This window comes from Triticum urartu, chromosome 4A (assembly GCF_056163025.1).
Source record: "Triticum urartu cultivar PI428250 chromosome 4A, HENAU_Tu73, whole genome shotgun sequence".
NCBI classification, from domain to species: Eukaryota; Viridiplantae; Streptophyta; class Magnoliopsida; order Poales; family Poaceae; genus Triticum; species Triticum urartu.
In genome coordinates this window covers 52459744-52478308 of record NC_141876.1, presented here as the reverse complement: position 1 = coordinate 52478308, position 18565 = coordinate 52459744, and the positions used below count along the sequence as shown (strand labels likewise).

The window sequence follows — 18565 nt, the reverse complement described above, 5'->3', positions numbered from 1 at the left end:
AAAGAAAAAAGAAAGAAGGCCCAAATCTTTACCTCTTTACCTATTAATAAAGCGGCTAGTGCTTCTGGTCGTACGTCGTTAGCATTTTTGCAAAAACATCCTTGTGTTTTTTTGATATTCAACCCGCACTCCCTTTTTAAGTGAATTCCGGGAAAACGCTCCGTTTTTACAAAAAGACCCCTACGTTTGTAAGATATTTAGTATACGCTCCTCTGATTCATCTTATCCAAACGGGCCTTTCCAGCGATGGCAGCGACGGCGGAGCACGAGCAGGTGAGCGGCGGCGCCCTTTTCCTCGGACGGCTACAGCCGCGACGGAGGAGAAGGCGAACGTCGTGGGCGCGTGCTCGAGTAGCACCGGCCCGAGCTCGCCTCACCATGGCTAGGGTTTCGGGCGCCTCCACACTGGCGTGGCTCCGGCGCCTCCGGTGGCTCTTCTCCGATGCCCACCGCGCCCCCACACGCAGCTTCGTCTCCAAGATGCTGCTCCTCAGCCAGGTGGCCATGGGGTGAGTTCATCCCCTCCCCTATCTCTCCCCCCTTTCCCTCTCTAATATCTGGTTTGATCCTCCATGGTAGATGTGCAGGGCAAGGATTGGATGCTTGAGGAAGGAGGGGTCGATCTTGCCTTGCTGCAAGTCGGGGTGCACCACCCATGGAGCATCCTCCTTTCTGTCTTCAGGTGAGTTCGCCCCCTCCTCTCTGCTCTTGTTCGTGGCCATTGAGGCATTGCTCTTGGTTAGGATTTACTACTGTTTTGGCTCAATTGGCTACTGTTTGAGGTCAATTTTGTTGATACTGTTAAAGTGTTGATTGTTCCTTGAATTGAACAGCAAGGTTAACCATGAATTTGTTAGTTGAATTGATGCCTGACTGAACTATAGTTGTTAGTTGAATTGTTCAATCTTGAATTTAGGGAGATGCTACTGAAAAATGAAAAAAAAATTGGTACTGTTTGAGGTCCATGTGCCTCCCATGCTAATCAACTTGCTACTGTTTGAGCTCAATTTTTTGGTACGGTTTATGTGTTAATTGATCCGTGCTTTGTTGCATCCCACCCTCCCCTCCGGTGATGGCAGCCAACACTTGCATCGGAGGAGCTGCTGCTGCGCTTCCTTCTCTGTTTTTTCTGCTACATGTTGCAGGTGCTTGAGGCAAGCAACGACAGGGTTCGACGTCAGTTGAGCTAGCTGCTAGGACGCCTCTCTCACAATTATCTCTATCTCCGTCTCTGTCATGATATTTAGAAGCCATCTATTAATCCCGTCGATGCCTAATTCCAAAATCTCGTCTCGCCCGCTCTCGATCCCCCGTCCCTCTCTAGAGTTATGGCATGCGCCGCCTCCAGCATGGTCCCAACGGCCGCCGCGAGTCTCCCCGGTCGACGTCGCCATCCGTCTGTGCTTTGAGCTCGATGGTTCTCTGGCCGACAAGTGTTCGTTCGTGTCGCCGCCAGCGTTAGGCGTTGCTCGCCACCACCCAGATCGCCGCCGTACACAGCGCCCCACCGTGCCCTCCACCGGATCCCCTTCCTCCTGGTCATGCCATATTGCCGTGCGTCATCGCCGCGCCTAAGCTCCATGAGCTACTTGAAGATGTAGTGCTTGGCCTGCTTCATGTATTGTCTCAAAACAACTTGTTGTGCCATATTGCCGTGCTTCATGTATTGTCTGAAAACTTGAGAGTTTCAAGGATCCCAAATATTCCAAAGGATGAGCAAAGTCATGAAACGCTTCCAATTGATTATTTCCTGGCAGTTTGGAGTATTCCAGTAGCACACCAAACAATTTTGCTGCAAGGCACTGAATGAATAGATGAGAGCAAGTTTCTGTGGCTTAGAGACACATGTGGCAGATGTCTGAATCAAGTATGGTCTTGTGTAAATTTTGACATATGTTCAGGGGCTGTTTGGATCATGCCCCAGTCAGCCCCACCAAAATTGGCACACCAAAGTTTTGGCGCAAGATTTTGCTGCCAAGATCTTGCCAACGTGCGGGCTTAGGAACTGAATGGGGCGACCAAAAAATTGGCGTGGTTCCTATTTTCTGGTGCTGATCCAAACGGAGCACTTGGTAGCAGTCAATGCATGACCAAAAAATTGGTTGGGTGAGCCGCGGCTGCAATCCAAACAGCCCCTCAGTCTTCCGTTATGCAGTAACCATCCAAAAAAGACCATTGTTGGGCACCCTTGACGACCAAACCAGAGAGAGTGGGATCATCAATTCCTTGGTATCTCTATCCTCAACCAAACTATGGATCATCAAACCTTCGGCCAGGTTTCAATCTTAGTGCTGCATATTCATATTTGAATGATACTTGCTGCATAAAATTAGTGATTCAGAAAAATCATTTTTTTTCTTCGTTACGAACAAATCTGCAACTCTCCCAGATAGAAGATTATTACCACTAAAAGTGAACAACTATTAGTCTTGGTAGGTGAAGTCAGATTGTATACTGACATTGTTGTAATCTCTGTATCCTATTTCTTGCCATTGTTTGTGCTATCTTGCTACACAGAATGGCCATGTTTGTCATAAATTTCCTTGGCCAATTACCTTTAAATTAACAAATCATGGTAATAAATAGAATGTGTTTGTTCCATTACCCACAAATGTAGCATTATCTACTATTGAATAGTTGGATCAACAAACTTTTCGTAATCTTTTGTTGTAGAAGAGCAATGTTCTACCTGCTTATAACTATACGTTATTACTGAGTTGTTGTTTGTAAGATGATGATGATTGATAAGAATTTATGCCATTATTTCTCCTCCTCCCTTCTTTCTGTAGAGTTAACTACCCATGGAGGGTTGAGGAAGAGCTCGCTGGGCAAATTCGTTGGTGGGCTCAACCAGCGAACGACATAGACACTCCGGCAAGGTCGAGCCGGCGGCTAGGCTTAGCCAAAAGGAGCACTCTGGAGGTCATGGGCGGCAAGAGCAATAAGTGGCAACACGAATGGGTTACCATGTTGCAATGAAGGGCGTGTGCTTATGGGTTCTTGACTCGTGAGTCATGCTTGCTGGGCTAAGGGCATCTGATATTTTCTTGATTATGTTCCAGCACCAGTTTACCGCGGTAAAGAAAATCCACAACTTTATGATCAGAAGATGGGATGACTGTTGTAAATTAACATCCTCTTTTGCAGTGGGAGAGAGGCATGGTAGTTATTTTGTATTGCAGCTCAAAACTGGTAAACATCACTTCTCCTTTGAGGAGGTGCATTTTGCTCATCGATAAGTTTTGCCCTGAATTTTTTCTCATTGAGTTTTGGTACATTTGGTATTGCTCGATATGCTATCTAATACATAGTGTGTGCTCCCACCTCAGTTGATCAATTGTTTTTCACTTAGCAGCGGGTGATTGATGGACCAATTATGCCAATAACGTCCTTAATTTTAGAGAAGATGCAAAACTGATAACATGGATGAGCTTGCATACTTGCCGGTAGTGTAGTTTTCTGCTGGACCATATATTCTGCCAGGAGAAGTTTCAGTGACCAATGGAAGCTTTGATGTATTTTTTTTCAAGCAAAAGTAATCGCTTATTACCCATGTCAGGTTTCGACTCAAATTGTGGTGCTTCTGTTCTATGCAATTTTATTTTCTTACTGATGTGATGTTCTGGCATTCCTTATCTTTTATGCTTGATGTGTGTCTTGCTGCTAATAAAAACTATTTTTTCCCAATGGTAAATCTACCTTTTCCCAATCATGTGACTTTAAGCTAATCTATTCATGGTTAGTTTTCCTTCCTGTACAAAGGTCATCTGTTTCGGTACAATTTTTCTTCGCTTTCTTTTACTGTAACATAGACCATGCTCACATGGTTGCAACTTGTAAACAGAGATGTGAACGTGCATACAGATCTCTCAAGCATGCAATATTTTTCCAGGGTGACAATATTTTACATGGCTTTATATCTGAAGACACGTTTTGGTTGGCTCTATTTGTTGTATATAAGTTATATCTGAATATACCTTTGGATGCTTATACCATAATTGATGGCCCTAAATAAGTTATATCTGAAGATACCTTTGGTGACCCCTTTCTATGTTCACTGGTGAAGAATAGCGGAAAAAAACTCAAATGAAACCATGAGACGACATAGAGGAACACTACTTGGGGCAGTACAATGTTATAGTGGTCGCTTTGTTGAGAGGTGAGCAAATACATGAAGCCAACAGAGCAACTCGGTGGGTGAATCATGGTAGCTCTGATTTACTTCGATGTCTCAGCAATTCTCACACTTTATGTGAGAGAAGACCCCACAAGAATTATCATTGTTTGTGTTTAAGAGAGCCATAATGTTTATCCATATCATAGTGAGGCATTGAGTTACGTATTTGCTATAGACTAGATGACTGAATCTCAGCAAGTTTTTCAAACATGCAAATTATATCACAGTTCATTCTTCATTCTTCAGCAAGGCAGCACAAGGGGACTACATGGAGCAACAACACCAGAATTTGTTTATGCATTTGCTTTAGCCAAGATAACCAAATCCCGGGCGACCTTTCAAAAATGCAAATTATGTTACGTTTCATGTTGCAACGCATGGGCAATTAAATGAAGAGGGGCAATTATTCGTTTACTAGGGATAATGAGATGGGGAACAGGAAGAGAGACAGTGTGTGCAGTTCGTCTTGCAACGACAGTGTCTTCTTTTTCTGAGAGCGTGTGTGTTTGTGTAGGCAAGTCCTTATATTTGGTCAAAGCCCAAATAGTGCAAAAAACAATTACAAATAAAATGCAATTTTCAAAAGGACGAAACATTCTTTAAAAAACATTTGTTAAAAAATTCCTTTTTAAAGAAATGTTCCAATTTTTTGTAAATGCTAACTATTCTTTAAAAAGTCTTCCATTTTTTATGTACGTTAACTTTTATTTAAAATAAGAAAATTTCCACGTTTAACCTTAACATCGACATTTATTAAAATTGGATATAAAAAAGGATGCACAATGCCACATGAAGCCGGTTGTGTCCCTTTTCTCGCCCGGTGCAACGCCCGGGCATTTGCACTAGTAATATATATATTATATATAATAATAAACCAGCGACGGTTTCTGGTCGTCCGTCATCGTCAATTTTGCAGAAAACCCCCTCCGTTTTCTAGAATCCAACCCGCAGTTCTATTTTAAGCGGGTATATAAGAAAACGCTTCGTTTTTGCAAAGAAAACCCTGTATTAGTAACAATTCTATCCGAGATCCTTTAATTAAACTGCTTCACACCAGCGCCGCTTATCCATTCGCGCTCTCCACCGCCGGACACCGGCCGCCGCTTGCCGTCGGCGTCCACGCCGCAGGAGCCCAGGAAGGAGCGGCGCCGTCATGGGGCTCAGGCGGCACAATGGAAGCAGGGCCCTCCTCGCGGACCACGCCCGCTCCCTTTCCAGCCGCGGCAGAGCAGAAGAAGGTGAGGGGGGCGCGCCCTTGCTGGCAGACGGCTTCTGCCGCGGCGGAGTAGAAGGAGCGCCGGGGGGGCGTCAGAAGGCCCAACAGCGACGGTGCTTGGGGCTCGTACGAACGGAGGCGAGCAGCGATAGGAGAAGCTCCGCGGCGACGCTCTGAAGACCATTAGCCATGGCGGCTGCGGCTAGCGCGCGCGAGCGGATGCGCGCGGCTGGATGGCGCAGGAGGCTCGAGGCAAGGGGGAGGACCTGTCCTCCTCCACGGCTGGTGCTGGCGGGGCTGGATGGCGCAGGAGGCTCGAGGCAAGGGGGAGGACCCAGCCTCCTCCACGGCCGGCGCTAGCGGTCATGTCTGATTTGGATCGGATTCAGTTCCATGTTTGTGCAGGAGAACTACTCCAACACGGTGTCATAAAAACAAAGCCTCCACCGGATCAGATCACAAGTTCTGAAGACGAACAGATCAATGTCGCCTTCGCCGATTTCGCCATCGCCTCCGCCGACTTCGCCTGAAGACCATCCACCGTCGTCTCCGTCGACTCTGCCACAAAACCATCTGCCATCGACTTTGCTGGAAGACCTTCAGCTGCTGCCTAGGCCTACTTTGCCGCAGGTATCTTTTTTCTTTGTGCAAATTATAATGGAGCTACGACGACCCAATTTTTCTCTTGGCATAGGCTCAAGCAATCACCTCTTCTTGATGCAAGCAAGTAGTAACCGTGAACAAGATGTAGTAACCATGAACAAGATGTCCCTAATTCTGTAGTATGTGTTGTATAGTAGTACACTCTTTTTTTGCTGCAGTATCACAATACCATTGTCATCTTATTTCTTTGTGTTAGTGTGACAAAGATGTTTTGATCAGACTCATCTTGCTGGTTACTTATATACACAGTTCTCTGCCCGTATCTTGCTGGAAATCCAAAAATCCACCCTATAATTACCTTTTCAATATTGTCAGATGATTTCAAAATTGAAGGTTTAACTTCAAATTTTGTTGTTATTACAGAAAATGAATGGCATTGCTGAATTGACCATTGTAGAGGATTTTGATTCAGCCTATTTTCAGTTGACAATATACTGTAATTTGGCAGTGAACAAGTACAGAAAAAATTCTTAAAAAGCGATAGTTTTGAACCTGCATTTATAAAAGAAAATGAAACAATTCGTGTTGAATATATCTTAGGCATCCACCAGGTTTGAGATGTTGACAGAAACATGTCAATTTCAGGATGCTATAATTCAGAATTGTTTGCCACACTGTAACGTTTCAGCCATTCAGAAACATTGCCCATGATGTTAATATGTTGACTAGGGGCCTTTTGTAGCTACTTTAATGAAAATTGTACACAGTGTCCTGCTGCATATATTAAATTGCAAAGTGAAAGTAACAAAAAATCCATCCAAAAGTTTCTGTCCAATTCATAATATAAATTACTCCTATGTGTTCTTTTATTCAGTTATTATAATTTTACTCCTGTGTGTTCTCTTATTTAGTTCTGTCAGGAAGAAGGGATTATGTTGATGTGTAGTATGTTCTTTGTTCTACAACCATACCTACATGGGACTATAGTTCAGTACCTACCATGCATCTCATTCTCATTATGTACCTACCAATTTTTGTATTTCGGGGTTGGATGAGTAGTGCTTTGATGGACAATGTTACACTGTTGTTCAGTTCAATTATACATGGTCGCCATGTGAGTGATGCCAAACACTTGGTTGTTCTGAACAAACCGTATCTCATGAGTTCAGGTTGTTTGATTGGCGACACTGTGTCTCAATGCAGTTTTGGATGTTTGAGTGTCAGTGATATATTCTCGATCCACTTAGTAGGGATCATATATTCAAAAGAATGGCGTTGGTGGGCACGGCGACTGTGATGGTGGCACTTCACACCTATTTGAATTATGAAACACATTATATCCATAGGAGCTCATGAGTTCAGGTTGTTTGTTTGGCGACACTGTGTCTCAATGCAGTTTTGGATGTTTGTGTGTCATAGTGATATATTCTCGATCCACTCAGTAGGGATCATATATTCAAAAGAATGGCGTTGTGGGCATGGCAACTGTGATGGTGGCACTTCACACCTATTTGAATTATGAAACAGATTATATCCATAGGAACGTTTCCTGCTGTGTGATCGACTTGTTCTGGTATAGGGTTTAATGGTGTGATTTTTGCCCTGTACGTTCGAGTTAATGGCACTGTTGGTATTATTTATGATACCACTGAAGTGTGACATCTCTTTTGATGGTTCAGTAGAATTAATTATCTGGTATCACTTGACATTCAGAATAGCCCTGCCATACCTGCAATAAATAAAAAGGTGATTTTGCCTGGTTCTGATGTCTGCTGTGTGTGCGCGTGCAGGTGCCAAAGGCGTCAGGTGGAGGCCAAGGATGTTGGGCTCATGATGCCGATGTGCAAACTGTAAGTTTCATAGATTCAGATTGGGGCATTTCTTCTTATTATTTTGCCGTCAAAACTGAAAAAGGGTGATGGTAATTCACCAAATGTCGATGTGGTCATCAGCCTGTATGCTCTTAATCTCCTGGCAGAGTATTTTCCCTTAAACGGTGCTACTGTCACATGATGCATATCATGGTTCTTGGACCTTTGATCACTTTATTCTGCATTTACATGATATATTGCTTCTAGCCGATGAAATTTGGTCCACATTTGTGTGCGTATGCATATCCTATACTGGAAACTTGTGCTTGCCCATTATATGATTATATTAGAAGTATTCAATTGCAAATGTCCATAGTAATAAACTTGTGGTCACATGACTGATAACTTAAAGTTTGTTAGATTATGTGAATGGGTTATTTTGTTGTCTGCTATTATAAGCTGGTGCTCTTGCTTTTTAAACACATATAAACTGCCATCTACATTGAACAATGAGCCTTCATGTATAAACTAGAGCAATAATATTAGGCTGATGGAACCGACATTAGCAGCAATAATGATACAAATGGGTTTTATATGCGGAATTTGGAAATTTAGAAATTATGTGGTTGTCAATGATGTTCCATGAATGACCATAAAAGAGGTTTGGTGGCCGACTCTGACAACTATCTGGCGTTGGGCACACCTCTTTCATTCAGGGAGAGGCAAAGAAGAGGCTCGAATCCTTGTGCCTTTACCTGACCCTCCAAACACCACTGAACTTCTTTTCGGGAATATCAAAGGAGATTGGGAATATCAGATTTGAATAAGTGTAACATTAATTATCATATTTGAATAAAAGAAAATGGTGTGTAAGGACACATGGAGCAGGTTTTGCAAGATTGTACGTGTTGCAACTCATGGGCATTAAAAAAGGAACAAACTCTTCCCAAGCAAACAACCATCTGTAAAAATTCCCTAGCAAAAATGCACTAGAACATATATGTAAAACAATTTTTTTCCTAAAAAACTATTATTTTTAGGGAAATGTTCCATTTTTCATAAAAATGTTAATTATTAAGTGTTCCTATTTTTATGAAAATATTAACTTTGATTAAAAATAAGGAATTTTCCATGTTGAACCTTATTATGGGCGTTTACTAAAATTGGATATAAAAAACGATGCACAATGGCACATGTTTCCTTTTTTCGCTCGGTGCAACGCACGGGCATTTGCACTAGTAATAAATAAAAAATAAGAGAAAAAAAGAGAAGGGACAATGTTACTATCCTTTTTCCACACTTATGCTTCAAAGTAGCACCATGATCTTCATGATAGAGAGTCTCCTATGTTGTCACTTTCATAAACTAGTGGACAATTTACATTATGGAAGTAGACTTGTATATTCCAATGATGGGCTTCCTCAAATTGCCCTAGGTCTTCGTGAGCAAGCAAGTTGGATGCACACCCACTTAGTTTCTTTTGTTGAGCTTTCATACACTTATAGCTCTAGTGCATCCGTTACATGGCAATCCCTACTCATTCACATTGATATTTATTGATGGACATCTCCATAGCCCATTGATATGACTAGTTGATGTGAAACTATCTTCTCCTTTTTGTCTTCTCCACAACCACCATTATATTCCATCATAGTGCTATATCCATGGCTCATGCTCATGTATTACGTGAAAATTGAAAAAGTTTGAGAACATCAAAAATATGAAACGATTGCTTGGCTTGTCATCGGGGTTGTGCGTGATTTAATATTTTGTGTGATGAAGATAGAGCATAGCCAGACTATATGATTTTGTAGGGATAACTTTCTTTAGCCATGTTATTTTGAGAAGACATGATTGCTTAGTTAGTATGCTTGAAGTATTATTATTTCTATGTCAATATTAAACTTTTATCTTGAATCTTTGGGATCTGAACATTCATGCCACAATAAAGAAAAAATACATTGAGAAATATGTTAGGAAGCATTCCACATGAAAAAATTCCGTTTTTATCATTTACCTACTCGAGGACGAGTAGGAATTAAGCTTGGGGATGCTTGATACGTCTCCAACGTATCTATAATTTTTTATTGTTCCATGCTATTATATTATCTGTTTTGGATGTTTATCGGCTTTATTTTACACTTTTATATTATTTTTGGGACTAACCTATTAACCCAGAGCCCAGTGCCAGTTCCTGTTTTCCCCTTTGTTTCAGTGTTTCACAGAAAAGGAATATCAAACGGAGTCCAAACGGAATGAAACCTTCGGGAGCGTGATTTTTGGAACGAATGTGATCCATGAGACTTGGAGTTGAAGTCAAGGAAGGTTCGAGGTGGCCACGAGGCAGGGAGGCGTGCCCACCCTCCTGGGCGCGCCCTCCACCCTCGTGGGCCCCTCGTTGCTCCACCGACCTACTTCTTCCTCCTATATATATCCATATACCCCGCAAACATCCAGGAGCACCACGAAACCCTATTTCCACCGCCGCAACCTTCTGTACCCAAGAGATCCCATCTTGGGGCCTTTTCCGGAGCTCCGCCGGAGGGGGCATTGATCACGGAGGGCCTCTACATCAACTCCATGGCCCCTCCGATGATGTGTGAGTAGTTTACTTCAGACCTTCGGGTCCATAGCTAGTAGCTAGATGGCTTCTTCTCTCTCTCTGGATCTCAATACAAAGTTCTCCTCGATTCTCTTGGAGATATATTCGATGTAATCTTCTTTTGCGGTGTGTTTGTCGAGATCCGATGAATTATGGGTTTATGATCAAGTTTATCTATGAACAATATTTGAATCTTCTCTGAATTCTTTTATGTATGATTGGTTTATCTTTGCAAGTCTCTTGGAATTATCAGTTTGGTTTGGCCCACTAGATTGATCTTTCTTGCAATGGGAGAAGTGCTTAGCTTTGGGTTTAATCTTGCGGTGCTCGATCCCAGTGACAGAAAGGGAAACGACACGTATTGTATTGTTGCCATCGAGAATAAACAGATGGAGTTTACATCATATTGCATGAGTTTATCCCTCTACATCATGTCATCTTGCTTAAGGCGTTATTCTGTTCCTATGAACTTAATACTCTAGATGCATGCTGGATAGGGGTCGATGTGTGGAGTAATAGTAGTAGATGCAGGCAGGAGTCGGTCTACTTGTCACGGACGTGATGCCTATATACATGATCATACCTAGATATTCTCATAATTATTCGCTTTTCTATCAATTGCTCGACAGTAATTTGTTCACCCATCGTAATACTTATGCTATCTTGAGAGAAGCCACTAGTGAAACCTATGGCCCTCGGGTCTATTCTCCATCATACAAGTTTCCAATCTATTTTATTTTGCAATCTTTATTTTCAATCTATATTATAAAAATACCAAAAATATTTATCTTATTATTATTATATCTATCAGATCTCACTCTTGCAAGTGGCCGTGAAGGAATTGACAACCCCTTTATCGCGTTGGTTGCGAGGTTCTTATTTGTTTGCGTAGGTACGAGGTGAGTCGCGCGTGGTCTCCTACTGGATTGATATCTTGGTTCTCAAAAACTGAGGGAAATACTTACGCTGATTTACTGCATCACCCTTTCCTCTTCAAGGGAAAACCAACGCAGTGCTCAAGAGGTAGCACGCCCCACCCCAGTCGGTGGGGGTTGGATGAGCAGGACCCTGTGGTAGTAGGCGGTTGGCGCTGGATCATCAAGACCCCGAGGAAGCCGTGCCGCGGTACGCCACACCCAGCCACTTAGGGGTCGATGAACAGGACCCCGTGGAGGCTGTAGGAAGTCGATAGTGGATGAACAGTAGCGTGTAGAGTACCGTTTTACGGTACGCCACACCCCTACCGATGAACAGGACCCCATTTCGACCGTAGGCAGTTTACGAGAAGTATTTTTCCTCCATTTTGCGGTGGCCAGACCCCTCCCATTCGATAGGACCCCATTTCGACCGTAGGCGGTTGAACAAAAGTCTGTTTTGTCCGTTTTGCGGTAAGCCAAACCCCTCCCGATGAGCATAACCCCCTTTCGATCATAGGCGGTCGAAGAGAACTCTGTTTCGTCCATTTTGCGGTACGCCATACCCTGAGCCAGTGGGGGGTCGATCGATATGTGCATGGTGAGGTAGGTACATCGGCATACTTACGCTAAGAGAGCACCATTTTTCCTGAATTGTAGGTGGCTTCAATATCAAGGAAGTAAGCGAGATAACCAATATCCTTAATAGGAAAGGACCCGCTAAGAGTGTGAAGCAGATCCTCCCCTTGAGATCTTAGCTCTGGCCTATTTATTTTATATTGCTACAACCTGTGTGAATATTGTTAGTCAGAGAAACTGGAACGTCTTAAGATAACAAGTGTTTGCAAATATTTCCTTGTCAAGCTTAATTTACTTCCTGGGTTTGATAAATCATAGGTTTCTAGGGAAGAAGGTTATGTCTACATCTGGAACTGGATTTAGGTAATGATAAAGACGGGAAACTTAGGTGGCAGTGTGGACATGATCTTACGTGGTGGTTAGGGTTGGGAGAAGGAACCGTTAGGCCCTGTTGAAACTATAATGTCTAGCTTGTAAGTGCCAAAGAAGTTGTGAGTCGGCGCAACACAACACATGCACGAAAAACGCTTTTTGACCTATGCCCCTCATTTGGGATCACTTATAAAAGTATTTCGTGTTGAAGGCGTTGTGATTGACAAGACGCAAGTGGCCATTAAAACTGAAAAAGAACGACTACAAAAAATATAAAACAATTAAATTGGGAAACAAGTTTTCTGAGTGCAAACTAGCCTGTCATGCGAATTTACGGATAAAGAGCATGGATTGAGATGGAAACCACGCCGCAAACACTTGAAATGTGTTGTGTGCAGGCATCCTACACATCCTCCAAGGGGTGCACACTCATAAAAATATCTTATTTGTATAGCACATACGTTTACTTAGGCACCAGTGCTATAGCCACAGGCATCGGTGTTTAAAAAAACAAATTTTAATTTTACAACCAACTCTTTAAGCACCTTGCGTCATATATGAACTAAGCGATGTTGGTTCCATGACAGACACAAGCAAGATGTTTAGGCCACAAGATCTATGTTTGTGATGGGTGCAAAATCCTATTCTACACCCTAAGCACGGAATCGTACCCCAAATCACACCCACCGATTTGTTTATTTTTCTTTTCCTCTAGTTTTTAGCGATTTTCGGTGTTTGTTCTATTTTTCCATTTTGTTTCCTTTTTTGTTTTTTCTCATACAATTTTTTATTTGGTCTTTTATTTTATTTTGTTTTTAAAGTTTTCACTCTCATTTCCTTTTATTTTTTCACTTTTTAAAATACATGAACACTTACTAAGTTATTGAACATTTTTTAAGCATGATCATATTCAAAACTATTGAATAATTTGAGTTTATAAAAACATGAGAAATTTTAGAATTTTAAAAAAATCCATCGACATTTTTTGAATCCAAGAACACTTTTCAAATTCGTAATCATTTTTAAAAACAAATGCTCATTTTTTAGAAGTCCAGGACCATTTTCTAAATTCATGAGAGTAGTTTTTTTAACACACGCATTTTCTCTGTAATATATGTATTTCCCCGTAAATGTGTTATTAAACTAATAAAAGAGGCAAAACGAAATGTAACCTGTTGGGAATATAGCTACCAGGTAAGACCCGCCCAGGAGGGGCCGGGTCAACCCCAATGGCGGGTTACAAAAGAAGCCCAGTAATATTCAAGGTGATAGTTTATTAAGACTTGTAGAAGGCCTAAGCCTAGAGGTGGCTTAAGGCCCAATATTGTAAACCCCCATATGTAAAGAAAGACTTGTAAAAAAAGGCATATAAAAGAAGTCACTGAGCCGGACACGTTTTATGAGCCGGCCGGGACTCTGTAGGCCGCCAGGCGTCAACCCATGTATATAAGGGGACGAACCAGCGACGGCTTAGGACAAGAAATAAGAGATCGATAGCCAAGCTAGCGGATTAGCTCCTTGGTCATCAAAACCCCAGCAATTCCAACACAACTAGACGTAGGCTTTTACCTTCATTGTAAGGGGCCGAACTAGTATAAACCTCTCATGTCCTTTGTCCCGATTAACCCCTTTAAGCTTCCTAGTTGCAATGGCCCTACGACTAAGTCCTTTTGCTAGGACATCTGCCGTGACAATTATATTCCACGACAGTTGGCGCCCACCATGGGGCCAGCACATGGTGGATTTGAGTTCTTGAAGGGCAACTTCAAAGGGCTCAAGGGATACGCTGTGGGCCGGATGACCAAGAGTCGTCGCGGCAAGCTCTACATCGACGATGAAGGCTGGGGCCCCGAGGCCGGCTCAATTGAATACGGGTACCGGGTCCCCTTTGGCGGAATCCATGTCTTCATCGGCGGGTCGGGCCCTGAGCCGGACATTTGCACCAACCTCATCGAGACGGCTTAGCGCGCGAGATTCGCCCGGGCACAACCTGCCGTAAGGCATGCCTTCGTGGGTTGCATCCATGGAGGTGAGTTTTCTTAAGAATCAGTGGATGGCGGTGAGACGGCCATCTGTTCCGACGGTGAGTCGTCCTCAAGTGAGACAGATTCTTTGTATCAGCTACAAGATGGCGTGCTTGGGGGCTGTTCCGATGGCAGCAGTATTCTGGACCTCTCCGAGCCGCCGAATCGAACCGGAGTTTTCATGGCTGGCACTCAACCCGGGCAGAACTCTACGGCTACGGCAGCAATAACCATCGGGTCGGCAGCAGCCGGGTCAGGAGACCCCGCGCGCCCCCCGGCTCAGGTACTAATGGACCTCATGGATAAGTTGACGGCTCTGTTGACTATTGTGGTGGAGCCGGCGGATAAGGGTCAGCATGACGCGGAGGTGGCACGGCTACGCGAAGAGATGGCACAGGCCAAGGAAAATTTAGCAGCAGAAGAGGTCAGGATGGCCGCGGAGCGGGCGACTTTGGGTGCTCGTGCTTAGCAGTTTCAAGCGGAGACTTTCCGGCTCTCGGTGGATCTGAACACGTCAAACGAGGTCATGAAGAGAAGGCACCAGAAAACTCAGTCACATCTGCCTCTGACGTACGATCCTAGGAACCTTTTCCACACACCCGGGGCTGGTCCAAGTAACCCGCCGGAGGCAAACCGGATCACGACACTCGGGGCTGGAGCGCCGGTTCAACCGCGGGCCATGGAGCCACCTCGTATGAATACCGCTTCGCCTCATTACACACCAATACCACCGGGTCACTTTTCTAACCCTTTGGAGAATCTCATTGCTGCGTCGGCTCGTTTGGCGGCTCTCCCGATGGAAGGCGACTCTCCGACAACAATTGAAACACGAAGGGTGAGAGAACTTCTTCAGACGGCTCTGGCGCAGCAGGATGCGTACTCTTATAGTCGAGACAGAATCCATTCAACCCCTCGCCCAAGCCGGAGCGCGAGCTATAGCAGGCATATGGACTCAGCCGCTATGTCGAGCAACGCTCAACGCCGTAACCAACCGCGTAGGCATGAGCCGGCGCAGGGTGGAGCCCTTAACTTGGCGGATCAGGAGAGAATCCGTCAAGAGGCTGAGCGGGCGGCTCAACTGGCAGCTGAGCAGGCGGCTCATCAGGCTTTTCCGGCTTATCCGGCAACCTCTGTTGAGGCAGGAGTAGCCACAAGAACAGGAGGTGTCCCTTGCCTAGTGCCGGCTATACATAATGAGCGCTTACCAAAAGACTTTAAAGGGCCTCGCAAGGTGCCTAATTACATGACCGACTTGCAGCCTGGGGCATGGGTTGAAAGTTATGAGATGCCGATGGAGCTGTTGGAGGTCAGCGATGCAGCAATGGCTAAGTATTTCACTATGATGTTGGATGGAACGGCTCGCACTTGGTTGAAAGGGTTGCCACCCAATTCCATCGGCTCATGGGCGGAGTTAAAGGCCCGGTTCATTCAGAACTTCAAGGACACATGTAAACAACCTATGTCAATCGTGGACCTGACTAATTGTAAGCAAGAGGAAGGTGAGTCCATGACCCATTGGGTGCGCCGGGTAAAGGAGATAATACATTCATCTGATAAGATGGATGCCGGCTCGACGGTCTTAATGTTGTAGAAAAATTGCCGTTTTGAACCTTTGAAACAGAAGCTGGGGTGGCTCAAGCGTGACTGTAATGACATGGGCCAGTTGATGGCGGCCTTGGTCAAATATGCTGATTCTGATAGTACCAAGGATCCCATGTCTGATGAAGAAAAAACAGGGAAGGGGAAGAAGAACGGCAACGATAAGGGTCACCAGCATAACCCGGCGAATCAAGGAGGTAATAAACGTAAGGCTGACGAGTTTGTAGCTAACACCAATACACAGGGCAACAACTAACGGCGCAAGGGTAGGCCACCTCCTCGGTCAGGTGGGTCAGGTCCCACCCTCGAGCAACTACTGAATGAACCTTGTCCAAGACATGGCACCCAGGAGAAGCTAGCTACCCATATGTGGAAGGACTGTACGATCATGAAGGCATTTAAAAATTCCAACATGTTTGATGGTAGCCATGGACCTGGCGGCGGTTCAGGCGGAGGCGGTTTTCACGGCCAGGGCCATCCCGGTAACCAGGGTGGTTATAATCAGCAACCCGGCCAAAGTAATCAGCAGCAACAGCAGCAACAGTCCGGGTATTAGAGCAACCCAAAACAGTTGAATAGTGGGAAATACCACATATTGACCACTAGTTTATGCAAGAGGGACCAGAAGCTTCATAAGAGGGTTGTCAATGCCGTTGAGCCGGCGATTCCACATTATTTGAGGTGGTCGGAACAACCTATTGTGTGGAGCAGAGAAGATCACCCTCCCCGGGTTGATAATCCGGGTCACTTGGCCTTGGTGGTGCCACCTCAGGTTGGTGGATATAAGTTCACTAAGGTGCTCATGGACGGAGGCAATAGCATTAACATCCTCTATTATGAGACGTTTCGTCGGATGGGGTTGACTGATAAGAGTCTTAAACAATCCAACATTGTTTTTCATGGTGTTGTGCCCGGTAAGTCGGCATACCCAGTTGGTAAGATTGAACTGGAAGTAGCCTTTGGGGATGAATATGATTCCAGGGCTGAGAAGTTAACTTTTGAGGTGGTTAAGATCAAAAGCCCATATCATGCTCTGTTTGGACGGCCGGCTTATGCCAAGTTCATGGCTTGGCCGTGTTATGTGTATCTACAGCTCAAGATGCCGGGTTATAAAGGCACCATCACAGTACATGGAAGCCAGAAAATAGCCCTGGAATGTGAAGAAGGTGATGCCGCTTATGCTGAGTCTGTTTGTGCGACAGAGGAGCTAAAGTTTTATAAAGATAATGTTGACCCGACAGACATGACGTCTTTGAAGAAGCCAACTACGGAGCATAAACCGGCGTTGAAATTCAAGTCAGTTGATGACACCAAGATGGTTGATTTTTTTCCTGGCGACTCATCCAAATAGTTCATCATCAGTGCCAACTTGAATTCAAAATAGGAAAGTGCGCTCATGGAGTTCATCCGTGAGAACCGGGACATCTTTGCATGGAAACCTTCTGACATGCCGGGTGTCCCGAGAGAACTCGCTGAGCACACTCTTAATATTGATCCGAAATTCAAGCCGGTCAGGCAGTTTCTTCGACGGTTTAATGAGGAAAGGCGCAAGGCCATTGGAGAAGAGGTGGCCCGGCTCTTGGCGGCCAGGTTCATTGTTGAAGTTTTTCACCCAGAGTGGTTGGCTAACCCGGTGCTTGTACTCAAAAAGAATGGCACCTGGCGTATGTGTGTGGATTACACCGATTTGAACAAGGCTTGTCCGGCCGATCCTTTTGCTCTCCTTCATATTGATCAGATCATTAATACTACGGCGAGTTGCGAGCATTTGAGTTTTTTGGATGCATATTCAGGGTATCATCAGATCAAGATGGCGGTTAAGGACCAGGAGAAGACAACTTTCATCACTCCGTTTGGAGCTTTCTGCTATGTGTTTATGCCTTCTGAACTGAAAAGTGCCCAGGCAACTTATCAACAATGTGTACAAAACTGTCTTCACAATCAGATTGGGCGTAATGTTCATGCTTATGTGGACGACATAGTGGTGAAATCTAGAGAGAAGTAAACCTTGGTAACTGATCTGAAGGAGACCTTTGATAACCTCCGGGTTTACAAGATGATGCTTAACCCGGCCAAGTGTGTTTTTGGAGTCCCAGCTGGCAAACTCTTGGGTTTTTTGGTGTCTAACGGAGGTATTGAGGCTAACCCGGAGAAAATTAAGGCAATCACATCTCTGGCCAAACCGGTGTGCATCAATGACGTTCAGCGGCTGGCGGGTCGCCTCGCTGCCTTAAGCCGGTTCATAAGCCAGTTAGGGGAGAAGGCGATGCCTTTGTATCAAATGATGAAAAAGGCGGATGACTTTGTTTGGAGTGATGCTGCTAACTCTGCTTTTAAGGATCTGAAGAAACAGCTCGCTGAGCCGCCGGTTCTTGCTGCTCCGGTGGAGAAAGAGTCGTTGTTATTATATGTAGCTACTAACTCACGTGCCATCAGTGTGGCCATTGTTGTGGAGCGCAAGGAGGATGGCAAAGAACATCCAGTCCAACGGCCAGTTTACTACGTTGGTGAGGTGCTGATTGAATCTAAACAAAGATATCCACATTGGCAGAAGCTCGTTTATGGGGTGTTCATGGCAAGCCGGAAGCTCAAACATTACTTTCAGGGTCACCCAATCACTGTGGTTAGCTCTGCTCCTCTAGGAGAAATCATTCAAAATAGAGAAGTC

General features: G+C 44.5%; 1 protein-coding gene across 3 annotated transcripts; it reads left to right on the top strand.

Moving 5' to 3' along the window:
* Nucleotides 1-220: 220 nt before the first annotated feature.
* LOC147974719 (uncharacterized) lies at nucleotides 221-3243 on the top strand. Of its 3 annotated transcripts, XR_015600256.1 has the most exons (4): nucleotides 221-509; nucleotides 588-682; nucleotides 2790-3077; nucleotides 3148-3243. XR_015600256.1 is itself a non-coding variant. In XM_087517732.1 (3 exons), the coding sequence occupies exons 1-3, from the start codon at nucleotides 247-249 to the stop codon at nucleotides 2864-2866; spliced, it is 435 nt and encodes a 144-aa protein (XP_087373858.1). In that variant the 5' UTR covers nucleotides 221-246; the 3' UTR covers nucleotides 2867-3243. The 3 variants fall into 3 exon arrangements, 1 of the variants encoding a protein (XP_087373858.1); XR_015600257.1 differs by having other exon boundaries at nucleotides 580-682; nucleotides 2790-3243; XM_087517732.1 differs by having other exon boundaries at nucleotides 2790-3243.
* Nucleotides 3244-18565: the final 15322 nt, after the last annotated feature.